This window comes from Styela clava, chromosome 3, assembly GCF_964204865.1.
Source record: "Styela clava chromosome 3, kaStyClav1.hap1.2, whole genome shotgun sequence".
NCBI lineage: Eukaryota > Metazoa > Chordata > Ascidiacea > Stolidobranchia > Styelidae > Styela > Styela clava.
In genome coordinates this window covers 16,300,841-16,319,788 of record NC_135252.1, presented here as the reverse complement: position 1 = coordinate 16,319,788, position 18,948 = coordinate 16,300,841, and the positions used below count along the sequence as shown (strand labels likewise).

General features: G+C 32.2%; 2 protein-coding genes across 4 annotated transcripts in view; one reads left to right on the top strand and one right to left on the bottom strand.

The window, feature by feature from the left end:
• Window positions 1–2,611, bottom strand: part of LOC120343405 (metaxin-2-like) — a 39,385-nt gene extending 36,774 nt beyond the window's left edge. Inside the window, exon 1 of one of the 2 annotated variants that reach the window (XM_078110928.1) lies at window positions 2,479–2,611. The gene's annotated coding sequence lies outside the window, so the exon portion shown is untranslated. The remainder of the gene's footprint in view (window positions 1–2,478) is intronic. The other variant, XM_078110929.1, reaches the window with a different exon arrangement.
• A 942-nt stretch (window positions 2,612–3,553) lies between these two features.
• Window positions 3,554–18,107, top strand: LOC120343396 (stAR-related lipid transfer protein 3-like). Of its 2 annotated transcripts, XM_078110964.1 has the most exons (13): window positions 3,554–4,017; window positions 4,573–4,696; window positions 6,230–6,319; window positions 7,190–7,324; window positions 10,869–11,007; window positions 11,537–11,707; window positions 12,282–12,442; window positions 12,688–12,789; window positions 13,046–13,105; window positions 14,079–14,257; window positions 15,367–15,460; window positions 16,229–16,352; window positions 16,388–18,107. In XM_078110964.1, the coding sequence occupies exons 1-12, from the start codon at window positions 3,653–3,655 to the stop codon at window positions 16,319–16,321; spliced, it is 1,713 nt and encodes a 570-aa protein (XP_077967090.1). In that variant the 5' UTR covers window positions 3,554–3,652; the 3' UTR covers window positions 16,322–16,352; window positions 16,388–18,107. The 2 variants fall into 2 exon arrangements, with proteins under 2 accessions (XP_077967090.1, XP_039268495.2); XM_039412561.2 differs by having other exon boundaries at window positions 3,557–4,017; window positions 16,229–18,107.
• Window positions 18,108–18,948: the final 841 nt, after the last annotated feature.

The following is an 18,948-nucleotide window of genomic DNA, read 5'->3' as shown; positions in this document are numbered from 1 at the left end:
AATCGAGAGGAGTTATAAAGCTTCTTCCGAAACAAGGAAAAAATCTGAAATACATTGAAAACTACAGACCTATTACATTATTGAATGTGGACTATAAAATTGCATCCAAAAGCATAGCTAATAGACTGAAAAATGTAATACAAAAATTGATTCACCATGATCAAAAAGGTTTTATCAAAGGAAGGTATATTGGTGAAAATGTGAGACTATTTTTTAATATCAGAGATGTAGTGAAATATAAAGGTCTCTCTGGAACTGCACTAAACTTAGATATAGAAAAAGCCTATGATTCTGTTTCATGGGATTATCTTTTTGAAGTGTTGAAATTTTTTAATTTTGATCATATGTTTATTAAGTGGGTCAAAACATTGTATTACCAAAGTCAAAGTACGGTTATCAATATGAACTATTTGTCAAATATGTTTCAAGTTAAAAAAGGTTTGAGGCAAGGTTGTAGTCTCTCACCATATATTTTTTTATTAATAATAGAGATATTAGCATGTAAAATTCGACAAAACCATGACATAAAAGGAATTTGTCTTGGAAACACAGAAATTAAAATTTCCTTGCTTGCAGATGATGCAACAGTGTATTCTGATGGCTCAGAAAAAAGCATCAAAACAATTTTTTATGAAACCGATATTTTCTATTCCATGTCTGGATGCAAAATTAACATGAGCAAATGCCAAGCTTTGTACCTGGGGGGAAACAATCATTGCCAAAATTGTCCTATGAAAGATCGAGGACTTGAGTGGAACCCAAAAGATTTTAAATTGTTGGGTATTTTTATATATGAAAATGATGCTGACCTTTATACTGTGAATATTTTGCCAAAACTCCAGAAAATGAAAATGATTGCACAATTATGGTCAAAAAGAAATCTTGATTTCCTTGGAAAAATTACGGTAATCAAATCCCTAATGTTGAGTACACTAGTATATGTATTATCCACCTTACCAATGAGACTTCCCAATAGTTTTATAAAGGAAACTAATCAAATATGCTATGAATTTTTGTGGGGTTCAAAATGGGAGAGAATAAAACGTAACACGTTAATTGCACCTATAGGGGAAGGGGGGGTTAATATGATAGATATTGAATCATTTTTCATTGGTCTTAAATTAAGATGGGTTAAATTTTTAGTAAATGATGAATTTGATGCTTCGTGGAAATCTATAGAAATTTTTTTCCTAAATTTATATGGAGGAATGAATTTGTTCTATGGAAATGTATATCCATTTGGAATATTTATTAAAAACATTAAGTCGAGATGTTTGAGAGATACTCTATACTATTGGCATATTTTTAAATCTAAAGTTGTTACGGATGTAAGTCACTTACATGAACCACTGTGGTTCAATAAAAAGATATCAAGTAAAGGGAAAATGTTATATATTGAAGATTGGAATAGAAAAAGTATTTGTTTTATTGAAGATATCTGTGATTCAAAACACCAAATTGCAATGTTTCCAATCATTTTTCATCATTATTGCTTTTCTGATTTTTATAATGACATGCAATCATATTTAAAAGTTTTATCATGTATACCCCAAGCATGGAAAAACAATTTAGTAAAAACCCCTCAAGCCAATCCACATCTTAGTCTATTGGAAGATATTAGAAGCATCGATAAAACTTCCAGATACATATATGATAAGCTTCGTAATGTAAAAATCTTGATGCCTAAGGAGAAAATAGAAAAATGGTCAAATGAACTGTGCAAGAACTTGGATAATTGGTTGACGCAGTATGAAAAAGTTTTTTATTGCACTATTGAATCGAGACTTCGATCTTTTCATGTTAAATTTGCTTTGCGAGCAGTACCTACAAATGACCTATTATTTAGGATAAATAAGACATCAAGTCCGAAATGTACATTTTGTGAAAGGAATGTTGAAACCGTGTTACATTTATTTTATTTCTGTGAATTTGTGCAACAATTTTGGGAAATAGTTAATGCATGGCTAACTGTTGAATATGGTTTAAATCTTAATCTGACATATAGAGAAATTTTAATGGGGGTAGAGCAAAACCAAGGTATAAACTGTGTTTTATTGAGTGCAAGATATTATATCTATAAATGTAAACTACGTAATGAAAGGCCTCAATTTGATCAATTTTTATATATGATAAAAAGTATATTTAACTGTGAAAAAATTATTGCAACTAGAAAATGTAAACTGTCGAACCACATTAAGAAGTGGAAAGTTATCATGAACTCATTTTCCTAAAGTGCAATTGTGTTTATGTGTTATATCGTGTGGATAAAAAGTGATGTTTTTATTAATAAAAAAAAAAAAAAAAAAAAAAAAAAAAAAAAAATTCAGATTTTTTACATTATAGTTCTATTATGAGTTCGGGGACTGTCTGTGTTAGCCAAGTGAATAGTCCCTTCACACAACTTGATGGGCCGAGGCCCAATTCGATGGGCCGTGGCCCCGGCCCATGGGCCGCAGAGGAGTCACCACTTCCACTCACCATCCAAATTGTAATTTTCTTTCTTTGTCGAATTAAAATTCAGTTCCAATTTCTGAATATGGATTTCAACTAAAATCTAAATAGTAAAATTGGAAATGCCTATTCCTGTATACATTCAATCTAGAAAAAGTACAGTTAGCAGTCTATTTCAATATTTCCATGCGAAGAAAAAATGCGTTACTTTTTTTGGCGTTTGGGGAGAATACTGGTTTTGAAAACTAACTAGTCGTAAGGTAAAGCATAATCGCTTTTAAATGCGAAAAAGTACGATAATACCAAATTCCGGCATTCATAAAAATTGTGCATTCTGTTACGATACATCGGTTGCGGGAGGGGAGGAATGAAAAAAAAACGCTCGTCGGTTTTGCGGTATCATATTATCATCCGATAGATAGCGCTCGAGAGAAGAATGTGAATAAGGTAAATAGTAAATACTAACTAAATACTGGAAATAGTGGCGTGATATCAACGGAGGGGGGGGGGTGGGGGGGGGGGGGGGGTGGGGTTATAAACAAATCTCCGGCTGTTTTGTGAAACTATCTGAAATTTGTTTACTGCTAATAATTGTTTGAAGTTGTTTTAACGTGGTGTATCTGGTCTATGTTACAGTAACAAGGCAAGGTCATTAGCCTATGCTGGTACCGGTACAGTGTTATGTGAATGCTGATGCAAGCAATAAATAATTTTTACTCTTGTAATCAATAAATTGTAGATAAATCAAGCTCATCTAATCTTTAAGCTTTGAAAGATAGTCTACTAGCCTATATCTGTATTTTGAGTTTCCCTACTTTGACATGCAGACATGATATGATATTACCCAACAAAAATGTTATTATGGGCCTATATTCAGATATTACTGTATCGGCAGACCGGTATGTCTGTATGTGCCATTCTCTTACATCAACATTTAGCATCATAAATACTGTAAAAACAGCAATATAAAAGCTCAAACTTTTTAAACTTGGATATTGTGATCCATCTATGATGCTATTTGTATCATAAAAAGAGCAGTATTTTCACGTTGTAATTGTGAGCAAAACCTTATTACTACAATATTAAGCATCGTATAAAAAACTTCGTCCTAATAGTCTATAATATTTCAGTATTTCGCTATTATACAAGTAATCAGATAGAAGAAAGTTTAGTGTTTAGAATATCAGCATATATTTGTACAATGAAAGGTCACACTCCACCAAAAGAAGATCAAAAACCATTGCTTGGAGCAGAGCAAACTGTTGACTTTCAGGATGAAACCATTCCGCCAAATTCTCCAATTACAAACTTGACAAACAATTTTCAAAATGACAGCTTTGAGTCTGAGAAGGCAGAATCAAATGAAAAACTTGATCAATTTTTCGATAGTTATATTGACAGTACTTCTCAGGAAAATACCAGAGAGTCACATGTGTGTTCGGACTCTGTTTCAAAATGTGGAGATGAGCAGCATTCAACATCAGCACCAAAGAGTACACGGATCAATTCATATTTACCTGTTGCAAATAACCAGATTCCCGAATCATTGTTTCACCAACTTCAAAGGTAATTTATAAAGCAATTATGAAAATGGTACTATTTATACTTATTATTAAATGTAACCACAAATTTCTGAGAGATATAAAATTATTATTTAATACAAGTACTCGTTATTTCAAGTAATCATAGTGCCTTAATCCATCTCAATGGAAGACTTGATTCAAATTTGGGCCCAAGAAACTGTCAGAGAGGCTTAATTGAAACTTGGCGATAATATACGAAAGGCCTATTGAAAAATGTTGTTTGGAAAAAGTCTTTATCATGTCGAAATGTCATCACTACATGATCCTGAATTGTAGTTTAAATTTTCAATAAATTTTGGTTGTCTTAACAATGTAGGTTTCATGTGATCGTATCAAATTTATTCATTATGTAGATACACAGTTGTTTATGAAATATACAAAGACTCTGCATAGTCTCAACTCTGCATAGTAGCGAATCGACTTGAGTTGTGACTCGACTTGCATTTTGCAGTTGCGTATTAGTGTTTGGAAGAATGCTACAAAATGGTATTTGTAACCTGTCTGGCTTTGTCTCATTGTCTTTCATTGTTTTATTTAGTGACTCTTCGTCATTGGCCACGCTTGTTACAGAGAAAAGGATATCAGATTCTAGAAGAACTTTCTGCTTATTTGTCTTATTTGATTTGATTTTAACATCATTATTATGGCTGCTTATGTGTGGGGTAAGTTTAAAAAATATTTGAGATATGAAATAGCATGAATATTAAAATGAAGTCGTCTGTAAATTGGTTATTATTGAGATTTCAAAATTTCTTTTCTGATAGCTGAGTATCTATCACTGTTAATAACTGTTTTAGGTCTCCAATTTATTATTCGGCTATGTGCTTTTCCCACCGACGGTCATCTTTAGGTGGTAGGAATGGTATAATTATGGATATAATCAGATCTGACAAATTTGTGCCCTCGTCATAAGACCGATAAAATCCCAGTTTAGTCATATGACATCAGATTGATCAGTTACTGTATATTGACTTTTTCTACTGTTTCGCTTTAATCTGAGTTCATTCATATTGGCATACATCCAGAATTTGAAAGATATTTTGCAATGTCTTTATCAAAATATTTTAAAAGCAATAGGCCTAGCCTAAAACCATATCTTGTATTAGGAATGAATCAATCATAGAATATTTTATTCGATGATGATCAGTTAATATTGTGAAATTTTACTGATGTCATATTATCTTTTATGCCCATTGTCATATTTAACATGACAATCGCCAGTCATACCTGATAAATGATAGTTTAAGATCACTGTTTTCCATAATTGATTTTCATATTCCTGGTATTTAATTAGAAAATTTGAGTTGACATGCAATTGTCGGTCAAGTAGCTGAAAATGTTTTTCTCATGTTGTAAAACCAGACTGTTTATTACTTACCGTAATTTATTGGAAATGAGTTTTTACTGTTATGTTGACTTAAAGTGACAAAATGAAATTATGTAATGTATCATAAATCATATAAAGAGTTAGTTAGGGCTATTCTATTGAGAAACAGCAAGCATATTTTTGTGCTCATCTATTATTAACAGAAAATCTGTTTACCACTCAAAATTGTGCTTGGTAATTAAATCAAAAAATGAATATTGTACATGGTTTCATTGATAGGTACAAATCCTTACCAGATAATAATTTCATCATTATTAATTGTCAATCTGATGTACAAAACTTTGAAACTGGAATTGGTATGAAGAACATACTATTTTGTTTTTTTAAGCATATGTAATAGCAGAGCCTTTCATGCCATTTATCTAACACTACAAGTCTACAACTTTTGAGAGTTCAATGCCAATGTCGTCCAGTAATGTACAAACAAATTGTATGAATCAAGTGATATATCTCAGTATCTTAGCAATTGTGTATGCTTTATTATGAATAAGCCTGGCTGGTAGTAACCATTTGCTTTAAATCTCAAATATTAATTTTTGAATGTGAATGCTTAAGGATTTCTCACAGGATGTCTTGGATCATAATTATGATAATCCTTACTTATTTGCTATTGAGTGTTATGCTTTAATCCTGAGCGGCTGACATTGGTTCTGATTAAAGCAAATATCAGAATAGGGCAATCTATTTGGCCTATTTTTAACCAGGCCAATTACGATAAATCTGAAAAGTCAACAGGGAAGTACATTCAAGACAATGTTATAATACTTCAATCCTTTCTATTTTGTTCTGATTGTTTTATATCTTTCAGACCAGTGCCAATGCTGAATATCCATTTTTCGTTATTGTTGGAAAACAGATCAGTGAATACACAGTTAATGATTCTTTATTCGATGTCGTGGTAAGTATTAATTAATTAATGTTAATTAAGAAAGTACTAAATACCTCAACTCAACTATTACCGATTCATTTTAAATTTTGATTCCACTCATATTTGAAACCTTTATTTGACTAGAAATTGTAACTTAATTTTGAAATTTTGTTAGGAAAAACAAATTTATTAATATTTGAATCTATACAAAATTTGGTATATCGCTATAATAATTCTTTGATTTTAGGAAATAGTATAGAATATTTTCATCTGAAAATTTATTTAAAGCATTTCACATTTGATAGTCGGACAAAAAAAGTTTCGTTTCATATCTGACACTGTAAAATATAGAAAATGATAACTATTTTATATACGTAAACATAAAAGCAGAGACAGGGTAAATATTAAATTCAGTATTCAATATTGAATTGAATTTTTATGAGTTTACATTGTTTGACCAAGGAGCAATTTATTTTATATTCAATATATCATTTCCAAATTTTTTTTTTTTTTGGAATAGCAAATTACAGTATTTGATATTCGCCAGAAATATATCTGTATAACCTTGATTTAAAATGGACTGAAGACCTTAATATTTGGCCCACGTGGGAGAGAAGCATTTCCCTGAGCAATATTATCCTACTACCAGTATCTCAACAAATTTTGTTCGTTGTTACTTTATGTTTTTAGGTATCTATTATTAAAAAAAGTTGAAAGTCTAAAAACCATTTCTTTAATTCTTGAATATTTAAGGTCAAAGGAGAAATGCGATTGCTTGAAGTCACAAACATTTCTTCTTTCATCAATTTGTATAATGTATTTGGCTATTAAACAAGTAAGATTCAACAATATAATACAATATTGTGGACAAAAAGTAACTTCATTTTTTCTCATTTTCAGTGTCTTGCTTTTCTACGGTTCACATTCTTGGAGTTGATGTATGCAGTGTTAAGAATCAAGCATTGGTGGCCTGTGGCTCTCAGCACATCTGTAACTGACATTTTATTAATATTAAAAATATTTCCTATATTTCAGGTAAGTGGCTTTGTTCTGCATACTAGTTATTAGTTGCACTATTATTTAACCAAACATTGGGTGCCTTGCGTCAATGAATGATGGTGAACTGTAAATATTGATGGAGATAAATATGTTTGAATCTGTAAATGTTTTTAGAACACTATCAGATATTGTGGTGATGATAACGCTGTCTCTTGCGGGCTACGACACATAGTTTTGTCTATAAGTGCTTGATTTTTAAAACTGTTGACATGCTCTTGATCAGACTTTGTGTTATCAATCTCTCAAGATGTTAGGTCAATGGTTCCCAATCTTTTGATATATGTTTTTGTTTTGGATTTCTTTATTCCTCCCTGGTAAATACTCTGGTTTTGTAATTTTTTAAACGTTCATGGGATCCTTAGCTCGTGTTATATGCAACCCTCTTCAAAGTACACCCCGTTATGTGCAACCTCTTTATAAAAGGATCTTTAGGTTGTGTTATACACACTCTCGATTTTGCATGGTTCAAATAGTTTATATTGTGAGTCAAATAACTATAGAATATTAGTGAAACTACACTAAATACAAAGTAATATTTTTGTATTTCCTCTCAGAAAACAACACTGTGTTAGATTGTTTGGGTCCGAGTGACACAAAATTAAAAAAAAATTAGTTGTTGATTATTAGTATTATTGGTGTATGTAATCCATATAAATACATACGCAAATCTGATTTTCCAAATAGAATCTTGTGATTTGTCTGTAACCATCTATATTTTTTTTTATTATGTAGGCTATTGAGAAAAGTGTAGTTAAAAATCCTAACCTGTGTTCTACATTTCGATATTGTGACCAGATTTATTTACATGTCGTGACTTCTGTTTGCTTTTGCCATCAGATGATATTAACATCATGTATTAATTATGTAATGCGTAAAGTTACTGATTGCCTATTAATAACAGAATAATCAATGATGTTATGAATGAAATATTCCATATTTGAATGCAGGAGAATATAATTTTGTAATCTTCTGAAAGTGTGGCGTGATTTTCCCACATTCCATTCACATTGTATCTCAAGTTAGCATACTACATGGAATGTTAGGTTAGGGTTTTTCCAGTCTGAGGATAAAAAATTGTGCTATATAATTTTACTTAAGGTAAAAATTCATCGATTTGAATAGTTTTTCTTTCTATATAGTTCGATTTTTGAAAAATCACAAATTTGTAAATCAAGTCACACAAATATGTCTCATTTACGGTATATGATTATTAACTCATATTCAACTTGGCACTTCATCCTACTTAGTTTGTTATATAAACAAAATAAAATGGGTTCCATCACTTTGTTGAATTGAAAGATGGATCTATTGAAATGATATATATTGGAAACATGAACAATAATGATCTAATATGATAATCCTACTACATTTTGTCATATGGCGATTTTGATTCTGGTATTAAAAAGTGTTTTATAAGTGAAAATCAAAGGACAATATTTGTTTTATATTTTTGAACTGAATCACCCAATAAAGGCTAAGGATGATCGAAACCACATTATTTACAAATCAATGCTGTTTTTACAAGCCACGAATATTGATATGATTATTTAGAAGCAGTTTCGTCTGTGAAAATGTTATTACCTTTGTAAACCCAACTTGATGGACCTTGGACTTCTTTTGTTAAAAATTAAAATCTTATCAAAAAATTCTAAGCGGGTCAAGCTGTTGAGTGCAGAATTTAAAAAATATTTGGTGTTGGAGGGAAAGAATTAATTGGTATGATACATGGAATCTTTCTCTTTAAAATATTTATTGGCTCGTGGATCCTGTTATGATCACAAACAAAAAAGGATTAAAAACCTATATTTCTCAATATCATAACACTTCAATTTCATTGTAAAATTTCTAATATAAGGTGTGTATTGTGTCAATCGGTCTGCGTTTGTTTGTGATCTGATCATAATAAATATTTCGAACATAAAATAGCAACCAGCCTTCCATTGATTTCAGTCATCACTGCTTTACAAGTTTTATTTTCTCCAACATGGATTGAATGAATGACGAACCTTTTCTTTTTTGGCTGGATCTGGTGTTGAATGTGTTGCTTAGAAAAATAGTACTTGTATAATTTTTCATCATTTCTATTGGCACCCACAGTCCTAGTGCTTGCTTGACCCTAAATTTTAAAAATACACAACCATACAGGTTTTTGGAATTATTATTGGGGAAAATCCATCATCAAAATTTGGTAAAAAGGGCAATGTTATTAGGTTTTATATTTGGAACACAAACCTAGCCTTCTGTATTTTAAGTACTCTGTTTCATCATGTCTATTCAGCTTTAATCTTGCTCTAATTGTGGCGGAAATGTTATCAATAAAATGTAATGGTGACCCCAAAAAATACAAAACCAGTGAACATAACTTTTAAGCAAAATTGCGAAGTGTCCTGGTTTACTGAAACTATAGGGTACAGTTAAACACAAACATAAAGTTCAGTTTGAAGAAGTACCGGTAATTAAGAAATTTATTTTTCAGCCTGTACTTAAAACATAAAACGTATATAGCATTTTCATAACTTCTTCATAACAACAGCAAACTAAATCCCGATCACGCAAAACAATACAACACTTGCCTAGCAAATACAAATCTCAGTATGGGGCGATTTTTCATCTCATAGCAACGTGTAAAATGTTATCATCAGATGACGAATCGACTTTTAAAAGTGCCATATATGTATAGTCTGCAATATTGAAATGATTTCAAAATCTGACATCATCATCAACTTACCAACAATTATATCATATTGTGACGTCTCTGGTGTAATTCTGACGTAAATTGCATGATTAACTTAATTTGAGAACTCAATTTACTTGTCTTGCTGTTCTATACATGGCCTCCTTATGACAAGTGAGACAGACTGATATGTCAGATCTTCTGGATGAAATCATGCATTTGCATTATATATATATACCCTGGCATATCAGATTTTCAATTGCACCTGTACATATTTAGCTTCTGTATATTTGCAAATACGCTTTAGCAGTGCGCCAATGGAGAGAAATATTGTTTCCAATTTGCTATTATCATCGAATATTTTAGTTGAAAAATGTTGTCATCTGTGAAGTTTTTGCTTGGGTTTTCTGTAATATGATTGGCGATTGCAGCCTAATTCAAGTTTTTTGTGCAATCAACTATTTTTTGAAAGATACTAGAATATATAGTGTTGAACGGCAGGTCTGTTCCCCATGTTTGTTTTCTGATTGGGATCTGTATATGGCTGTTGCCACAAGGATGCTTGTATAAGATAGTATTAAATTGATGAATGAAAATAACAAACTCTTACCACAAAATAGCAAGTGTATTTGTGAGCTTTCGTTAGATTATCGTATAACTTCTTCAGACAAAACAACATATGGCTTAGTCAAACAGTGAATAATCTAATGAAAGCTCACAAATATACTTTCTATTTTATGGGAAGATATTATATTATTCTTACTTGACAACTAATTTTAATTGATTGATTAATTGATAAATCAATTTGATTATTCGTTTTAATCAATTTTATTTTTATTTTCTCAGGCTTCTGGTACAGCAACATATTTGAGTAGAGCTATTCCAATGACAATAGTAATTTTATTGACAAATTTTATACTTTCGTGGATTGAAGTCTGGTTAATTGATTTTAAAGTTCTTCCTGCGGAAGCAAAATTAGCACAGAGTAAGTAGTTCCAGCTATGTTTTCTGCCAAATCTTTACTTGGACGCTATCTCCTGCCATTCAGTGTGAATTCTGCTTTACTAAAGCACACTCGAGCAGCGAAATTTTATTTGTCTGAATGCTCTTCAATGTATGGGAGAAATCAATTGTTATGGAGTGCTATTTGTAAATTTTCAGGTTTAAATGAAAGTAAGTATTTCTTAATTTTTCAATCTAATTACAAAATTTCTCTCTTGTATACTCGTGGCCCCATGCTCTTCTATAAAATACCTAGTTATGCTTTCCGCCAGTTATCTTAAGCATGATTTTAGTTATCTTTATACAAACATAAGTGATAGAATAACGGTCATTACAGTCGAAGAATTAAACGATTCGGTTGTGAGCAGAGGGAGTCACTCGAATTGTAGTTGATTCGGAGATCAAAATTATTTTGCAACTTTTTTGTCATATCATGAAAATTTTGTAAATTGAAACAGGTTTTAAGTATTATCAAGCCACAATAGTTATTTATTTTATTACTCCTTTTGCAGGAACTGTCAGGCAATTTATTCAAAATCAACAGTCGTTATCATATGGTGGCAATGACGCAGATCTTGGTGAACGTGCACCTTTATTAAATGGTCATCAAAGGGGTTTCACTCCACCGCAATCATATTATACCGGAGCAACATCTGACCATTTGTCATATCATTCAGTATTAGGTGAGTTTTTGTGAGTGATTCGCAGCAATGACCGTGTCATATCTTCGAACTTTGTGGGTGATTTATTATTAAGAAATAGTGTCATTAGGTTATTATTTTTCTTCAGGTATTTTAAAGCTTACAGTAAATTCCAATTTGGTAATGATAAGAAATCTTATATTTATGAAGATTTCATGTCAATCCCAATGTCACATATCAGTAGTTTTCAAACTTTCATGAAAAGTTGAAGACTCCCAACACTTATGGCCCTTGATCTCCTATAAAAACCCTATTTGAGCTTTTAGCATGTTTCCATCAGTTATTCTATCTGCAAGGTTTAGTTACATAAAAGCCAAATAACGGAAGCAAAAGAATAAATACGTTACAGTTACAGTCAAAGAATTGAAATCAGTTTTCTTCAAATTAATGAAGTCACCGCGAATGGAAGTGAAGGTCCTTGCTCATGGCTCCCATAAAAACCGCCATTTGATCCCCAAAAATGCTGAGTTCTCAGTTTGAGAAAAGTCGTCATATATCATTAAAATTATTTTAGAAGTATGTGAACTAAATAGATAAAAATTTTTATTCTTTTCAGAATCTGAGTTCGAAAGACCCACAAGTAGATTGGCTCAGCTACACAAGGCAAGGCCGATATCACGCGAAGAACAAATGCACATTGAAAAGGGAAAAGGTGCATTGAACCAGTTATGGTGCATGTTTAGAAATGAAGAAATTTGGAAACTTGATAAAGAGCTGGTCAGTTGTTTTATATTGTATTTACCTTCGGATTACTTTACTGAAATTTGTAACTCATCACGATATTTGGAAATAAAATAGTTGTTTACCAGTTAACAGTAATTATATTCCATGGACTTGTTATATCGTAGATTTGCTTAGAAACATAGCACCTTTCTATTCTTTAGTTCTATATAAATAAATGCTGAAATCAAATGTTGAATGTCTGTTCAATGGATTATAATATTTATTCAATATCGTTACAGGAAAATGGGGATAAACTTTACACTGCTGATATCCCAAGTTACGGAAAAACATTTAGAATTGATACAACTGTCTATGGAGTTTCAGCTCAACAAATATTTCAGGTATTGCTTAATTTTTTCTTATGAAAATGAGTCTATAAATCTCTACAAGGATCCACAAACATGAACAGATATACTGTTTTCGGTAAGACTTGAAATATTTCTGGTTCCGATTCATTTTCCCAATTTATTATGCCTTAGGTTTAGTGATGGGCATGAGTTTGAATCCATGATCTGTGATTAACCTCTGAGTTTCGTTGAAGTTACTCCTGTATTTATATTACACATGTAGTATTAATAATCATATTTTGTTTTATAGGAAATCATTCTGAAAGCAGAAACTATGCCAACTTGGAATAAAGCTGTTGATGATGTCAAGGTAGATAAGAATTGTTTTTAATGTTGTAGTGTGACAGTGCATCAACATAGCTCCGAATTTTCCTTTGAATTAGATGATTGATCCATTACTTTCCAGTCTGATATTTTATGCTGAGGATTGAACATATTTTGTTGAATTATATTTTGACTGTACTCAAAGAGCCATATCGACACCTCAAAACCAAACAGTGCTAAGTCCACTTTTCCAAAAAATGACATTTTTCAATTGCTGATTTTCCTGGACTTAGCTCTACATTTTGGTCTATTTGCCTTATCTCTAGGTGCTCTAGATCTCAAGACAGCTATGGACATAACCCTGCTTTTTTTAGGGCATTTGAGAACTAAACAGAGCTGTGTCTACTATAGTGGACTTAGCTCTGGATAACTGCATTGTAAGTTGGGGCTAAGTCCGTTTTTTGGACATAGCTCCTCTCAAAAAATATAATACAAAGCGCTAAGTCCGTTTTTTGGACATAGCTCCTCTCAAAAAATATAATACAAAGCGCTAAGTCCATACCAGCCTCTATAATAACATAATAAAGGGGCCCTAAGTCCAATAAAATTGTTTTTGGTCCAGAAAATTGAGAGCCAAAAAGGGTTAAGTCCAAAAAAACCCCCCCAAAAAAAATTGGGGCGGAGCACAAATTTTTTTATACCATCTAAATATGGCCTTCATTGTAACTTTGGTGAACCATAAAAACTAGACATCCTCGATGTAAGGTATTAGAGAAATAAAAAAAAGAAACAAAAAAAAAACGTTTTTTGCGTTTTTCTCAGAACTGGAAAAATGGACTTAGCCCAATTTGGATTTCATGCGTCGATATGGATTTCAATTATCTCTGCTTGATTAAAATCTTGCAGTTGTACAATATAAATTGATAAAAGATTGAATTATTATCCTATTCGACACCCTGCTTCTCTTTACGCCTGTTTTCCTACATTTCGGGCTGAATATGATTTTCTATTTCATTCAGATTCTTAGACGAATTGGTGAACAAACAGCCATATCTCTTGAAGTATCCAAACCCGCTGGAAAAGGATTAATTCAGAGTAGAGATTTCATAACGGTTAGACGAGTTGACAAAATTGAAAATATGTACATCAGTGCTGGTGTTTCAACTGAATATGAAATCCCAGAGACTGGTAGAATAAGGTTAGTAACTTGATATGCTGCATATATTATGATAGTGATTGACCAATGGACTTAGCATTTACGGATATTTTCTCGGTTGAATTACTGAATCATACCTAATATTTTAGCCCATATTCCTGAATCTTGACATTGCAATTTAGTTTATTTTCTTATTATGTTTAATATTTAATTTTCAACTGAAATAAAAAAAATCACTATTCCGAATACTTCGAAGTAATATTTTTATATATATGTTTATCAGAAAATTAACAGAAATAATTGATTTGGGCGATTTTCTATTTTTGCATTACTAGTTCCTGACATTCCTGCTTTTGACAGACATAATAGTTAAAAATGCAGTGTATATTCCTATCCATATTAAGATCTTGGGGATTTTGGTACACCTAATTCTGGTTTGAAAAACAATGTCTTCTTTGTTATATTGAATGACAATCAGATTACTTATGTCCGTTTATGATTTCTCTTCATGACTTGAATTATTTCTATAATCTTTTGTCTAATCTTAATCACATACCTTTCCCCTGTGATAGTAAATGAGGTAATGTTGAACAACAATAAGGTATTGGTTGGTAAACTACAATATATCATATCATGTGGTCTTTGAATTTTACCTGCCAGAGGGCATATATGGCATCTAGTACGGCAGTTTATCCGGGATTGGTACTATAATGATATCTTAGAGAGAATAGGTATTGAAGGCTGTTCACATTTTATATAGCTGTTCATGTTTTATGTTGTAGCCTTAAAAAAATATTATACAGAGTGACACAAAAAAACAGAACCTCTGGTCATTTGGAACATATTCTAAAGAGAACATAACTTTTGTGAAAACGTCCTAGATTTCTAGTTTTCCTAGAACTTTTGGGTATAATCAATAATCACACACAAACAGAAGTTCGAGTGGTAAATAAATTTTCTTCATTTTCATGGAAGTAATCATGAAATTTATGATTTCTGTTTTTTGAGTCACCGTGTATTATGTAAAATCAAAATGAATTTGCAATGCAGAATTCCAGAATACCAATATGTTATAAACATCTCTATTCACGAGATATTCCCAAATTGATATTGTTATATCATTTCAATATATTTCCTTTTTTTACCTTCAGGGGCGTTAATGGACCTACAGGATTTATAGTCGAACCACTCAATGTTGGGTATAATTCTTGCAAGTTTACATGGATATTGAATACAAATTTAAAAGTAAGTTTTAAAACTCCTCAGACTCAGTAAACTATAGACTTATCTGAGTGTGCATATGGTCAAGCGAATTCGTCTATATATATATCATAAACATTTTAACCTATATAATATTCTTCCTTCCCAGTATCAGTAATGCATAATACAGGGCCAATTTACACAGTAAGCTATGGTTTTTAAACCCTATACTGTACATCAGGGGTGTGCAAACTGCGGCCCGCGGGCCAAATGCGGCCAGTGAGGAAATATTGTGCGGCCCGCGGAGAAGTTCCAGTTTTGAATGGTGTGCCCACGAAACGAGTTATATGGTTTAGTTATTCTGGTACTTGCGAGCAATTCCAATTCACTTGCGTCACAAAGGATATACCAGTACTCGAGTGCCACTGTAATATTAGCAAAACTAGCTAGCAAAAACTTCAACTACTAGAAATTATACCTTAAATAAAAGTGCGGCCCGCGGCTTCACCCAATTACTTGAATCTGGCCCTCCTGTAATAAAGGTTGCACACCCCTGCTGTACATCATATGAAATGGCCTCATTGGGCACAAAATTACCATTATGTGTGAGAGGGTTGGTGGACCAGTTGATACGGTTGACTATTCCCATTTCAGACCTGAAATGTAACCAGATGTGAATCCATGACTCACCATATCAATTAGCTAACTTTCCTCTCCATATGAAAATACTATCTCAATCTATTGACAATGATTTAAAATTGTTTGTGATAATTACTTGCTTTTGCTGATGCATAATTTTATTCATTTTCACAGGGTTCATTGCCTCAGTATCTTGTGAATAGTAATTTAGCAGCAACTATGATTACGTTTGTGTCTTCAATGAAGGAATTTCTTGGAGCTGAGTAATTCGTACTTGCAACTGTACTAAAAGAAAAGTCGTGTTTGTGCAAGTCCTTTAATATGTGATCATGTGGACAAAACTACTTCAATTTGGCAGATTCTGTGTTATGGATTCTCGAATTATGTTTCTAACTATTATATAGTTATCTTATCTATGATATTATCTGTATGTACATTGGACTCCTGACTCTGTGGAAGTTATGAACGAATATTCATGTCAGTGCCTCATGACCAAAATGGTGCTGATCTCTCTTTTTTTTGTTTCGTATTGTGCAATGTCAAAAAAATATTGCTTCCTATGTTCAAACTATTGCACTACTGGTACTGTATTTTCTAAGTTTATCAGCCTCGCTGAGTAATTTGAAATACATTAAAAATAATTTATAGTAGTTGTGATATTCAGAATTATAATATGGGCATCAGAAAGAAGTAAATTATCCACAAAGAACATACCGTTGATTAAATTTTAACTGTTTAGTATAAAATTGTTCTGGAAATATTACAATATACCAAATTTTTGAATATTTTGTCATTATATTTTGTTTAGCGACTAATTTGGCTTAATTTAAATGCCAGTTAAAAAAGTTAGTTTTCTGTTATCAAATGATTAACAAGACAGTAATATTTTTTTCATTAAATCAAGTGCCATCTACCATTCGCATTCCGAATAATTAAATTTGTTACAGGTAATACGACAATCGGTCTTATTTTACCTATGAAATTCCTTTTAAATGCGAGTGCTTTTATATTTACTTTCTTTTACTTTTGTTGCATACACGTATGTCCTATTACTTATGTATACATGTTTTCTCTATACTATACTGCTCATACAAGTTTGATTTGGGAAGGGACTTCACTAAAATAATATTGTATAGTGATGGAGTGTATTTCTTCAGGTTTAAATCAAGTATATCTATGTCTGTTTTTGTTAAATTTTTTGCAACAAATCCTAAAAATACACTCGGATTGGTAACATAGAATCTTTAGTAAATAAAACAAAATCGAAAGCTGATCTAAGCATGTGCTTGGAATCAACCACTACACTAAAATAGCAAAAAATTACATTTTAATACAGTATAAAAGCTGATGGCATGACGTTAGTGTTGTATTTTTTTTATATAATTCTGTTGAATTGTGTTATGTATGAGCAAACAAAGTTGTCACAGGAGTATTATTATATTTTATTATGACTGCATCTTTCTATACCCTACTGTTGCTGTACAGCTAAGTGAAATACTGTTATTAAATTTTTTGTAGTCAAACTTGTACCAAATGTTGAGTTAATTCTTTTGTCTGTCTAATTAATAAATATTACATGTGTATAACTCGACAACAGGCGTTCCAACCGTAATTCTCTCATTTACCCCTTGCAAAGCAAAATTTACCCCCCTCAACTGTGTATGTACGGTCTATTCCAGTATGCTCCCAAGTTTCAAGTGAACTATGGAAAGGGGGACACTAGGCTAGAGTGCTAGACAGTCTCTCTGTGTTTGTCCACATACTTTCATGCTCGCTAAATTTTCCCCTGATGCAAGTCAATTTATCCTGGTTGAGAACTCCTGCTCTAGGGTTTGAGTTTTACTCTGTTGTGCTTCGTTGAGAAACCATTTATTTGGTTGAGTTGCCTTTCTGGTTGTTATTATTGTTAACTCAGAATGGTGTGGATCCTGGATTGTTGTTGTCCTTCAAGTTCCACTACCGTTATATAGGTAGTTTGTGATTATGTCTAATCAGTGATTATTTGTTTTTATTACTATATCTTTAATAAAGTGAAAATGAAAAATATTAATTACATGGCGGCTTCGCATATAATGAGAAGTAAAATTCATGCCAGTAGCATTAGAAAATATGTGATGGCTGTGTATGGGATGAGTGTGTAGCAGAAGCTTAAAAACAGAGTGGTGGAAACGAGCTTTGAGCAGATTATATGGGAAAATTTCAGGAATATGAGGGACTCTAAATGTTATCCCGTTTTCCTTCGATTTCGTTGTCAATTTAGAGATCTGCTTTTGTCCTAATCTTCACACTCATCTTCTGTTGACCCTTTTAAGTAGAATTTTGAATTTTCGTTCAATTGTAAAACTGCTGATATAAATGTTAACCTCATTGGTGGTGCTCCAATCTAAACATGGGTTTCGAATGACAGATGGAGTTCATTATTTTCTCAACCGGAAAACCAACGAAACAGATATGAGCAACAAGTTTTCAGTACAGACCGGGTGGTAACGATATGATCGTGCTGCCATCAGAGTTAGTTAACACCTAGTCCTAGTTGGTAACCACTCAAGATTTGTTCTACAAGTGTTGTTTCGCTCCCAACAAGGCAATAAACGTTACTGAATAGAGCGAGCCAAATAATTGCTCATTTAAGTTCAACGACTGGTATTCTATAGGGTTTTAGCCTAAGGCATTAATATTAGAATGCACACTTATATAAAATGAGTTCAGTACCCGGATTGAAGCTGTCGGATACTGCAAAACGTATTCCCTCAAATTAATTCAAGTGCTGGAGGGCGCTGCTCGTGCATATTTTACCACTTTGATATTTTATGGACCTTTCCCCGAGCATCGACTTCCTTGTTTACTTCGTGACATTGGCCAATCAGCAAGATGCAAAAAGTGACGTAACAATG

Bases quoted from the DNA above. Each gene is read 5' to 3' on its own strand.
- LOC120343396 (XM_078110964.1), top strand. From the start codon at position 3,653: ATGAAAGGTCACACTCCACCAAAAGAAGATCAAAAACCATTGCTTGGA. The intron at 7,325-10,868 runs GTAAGTGGCTTT...TTATTTTCTCAG, and splicing joins AAATATTTCCTATATTTCAG to GCTTCTGGTACAGCAACATA. The intron at 15,461-16,228 runs GTAAGTTTTAAA...TCATTTTCACAG, and splicing joins TATTGAATACAAATTTAAAA to GGTTCATTGCCTCAGTATCT.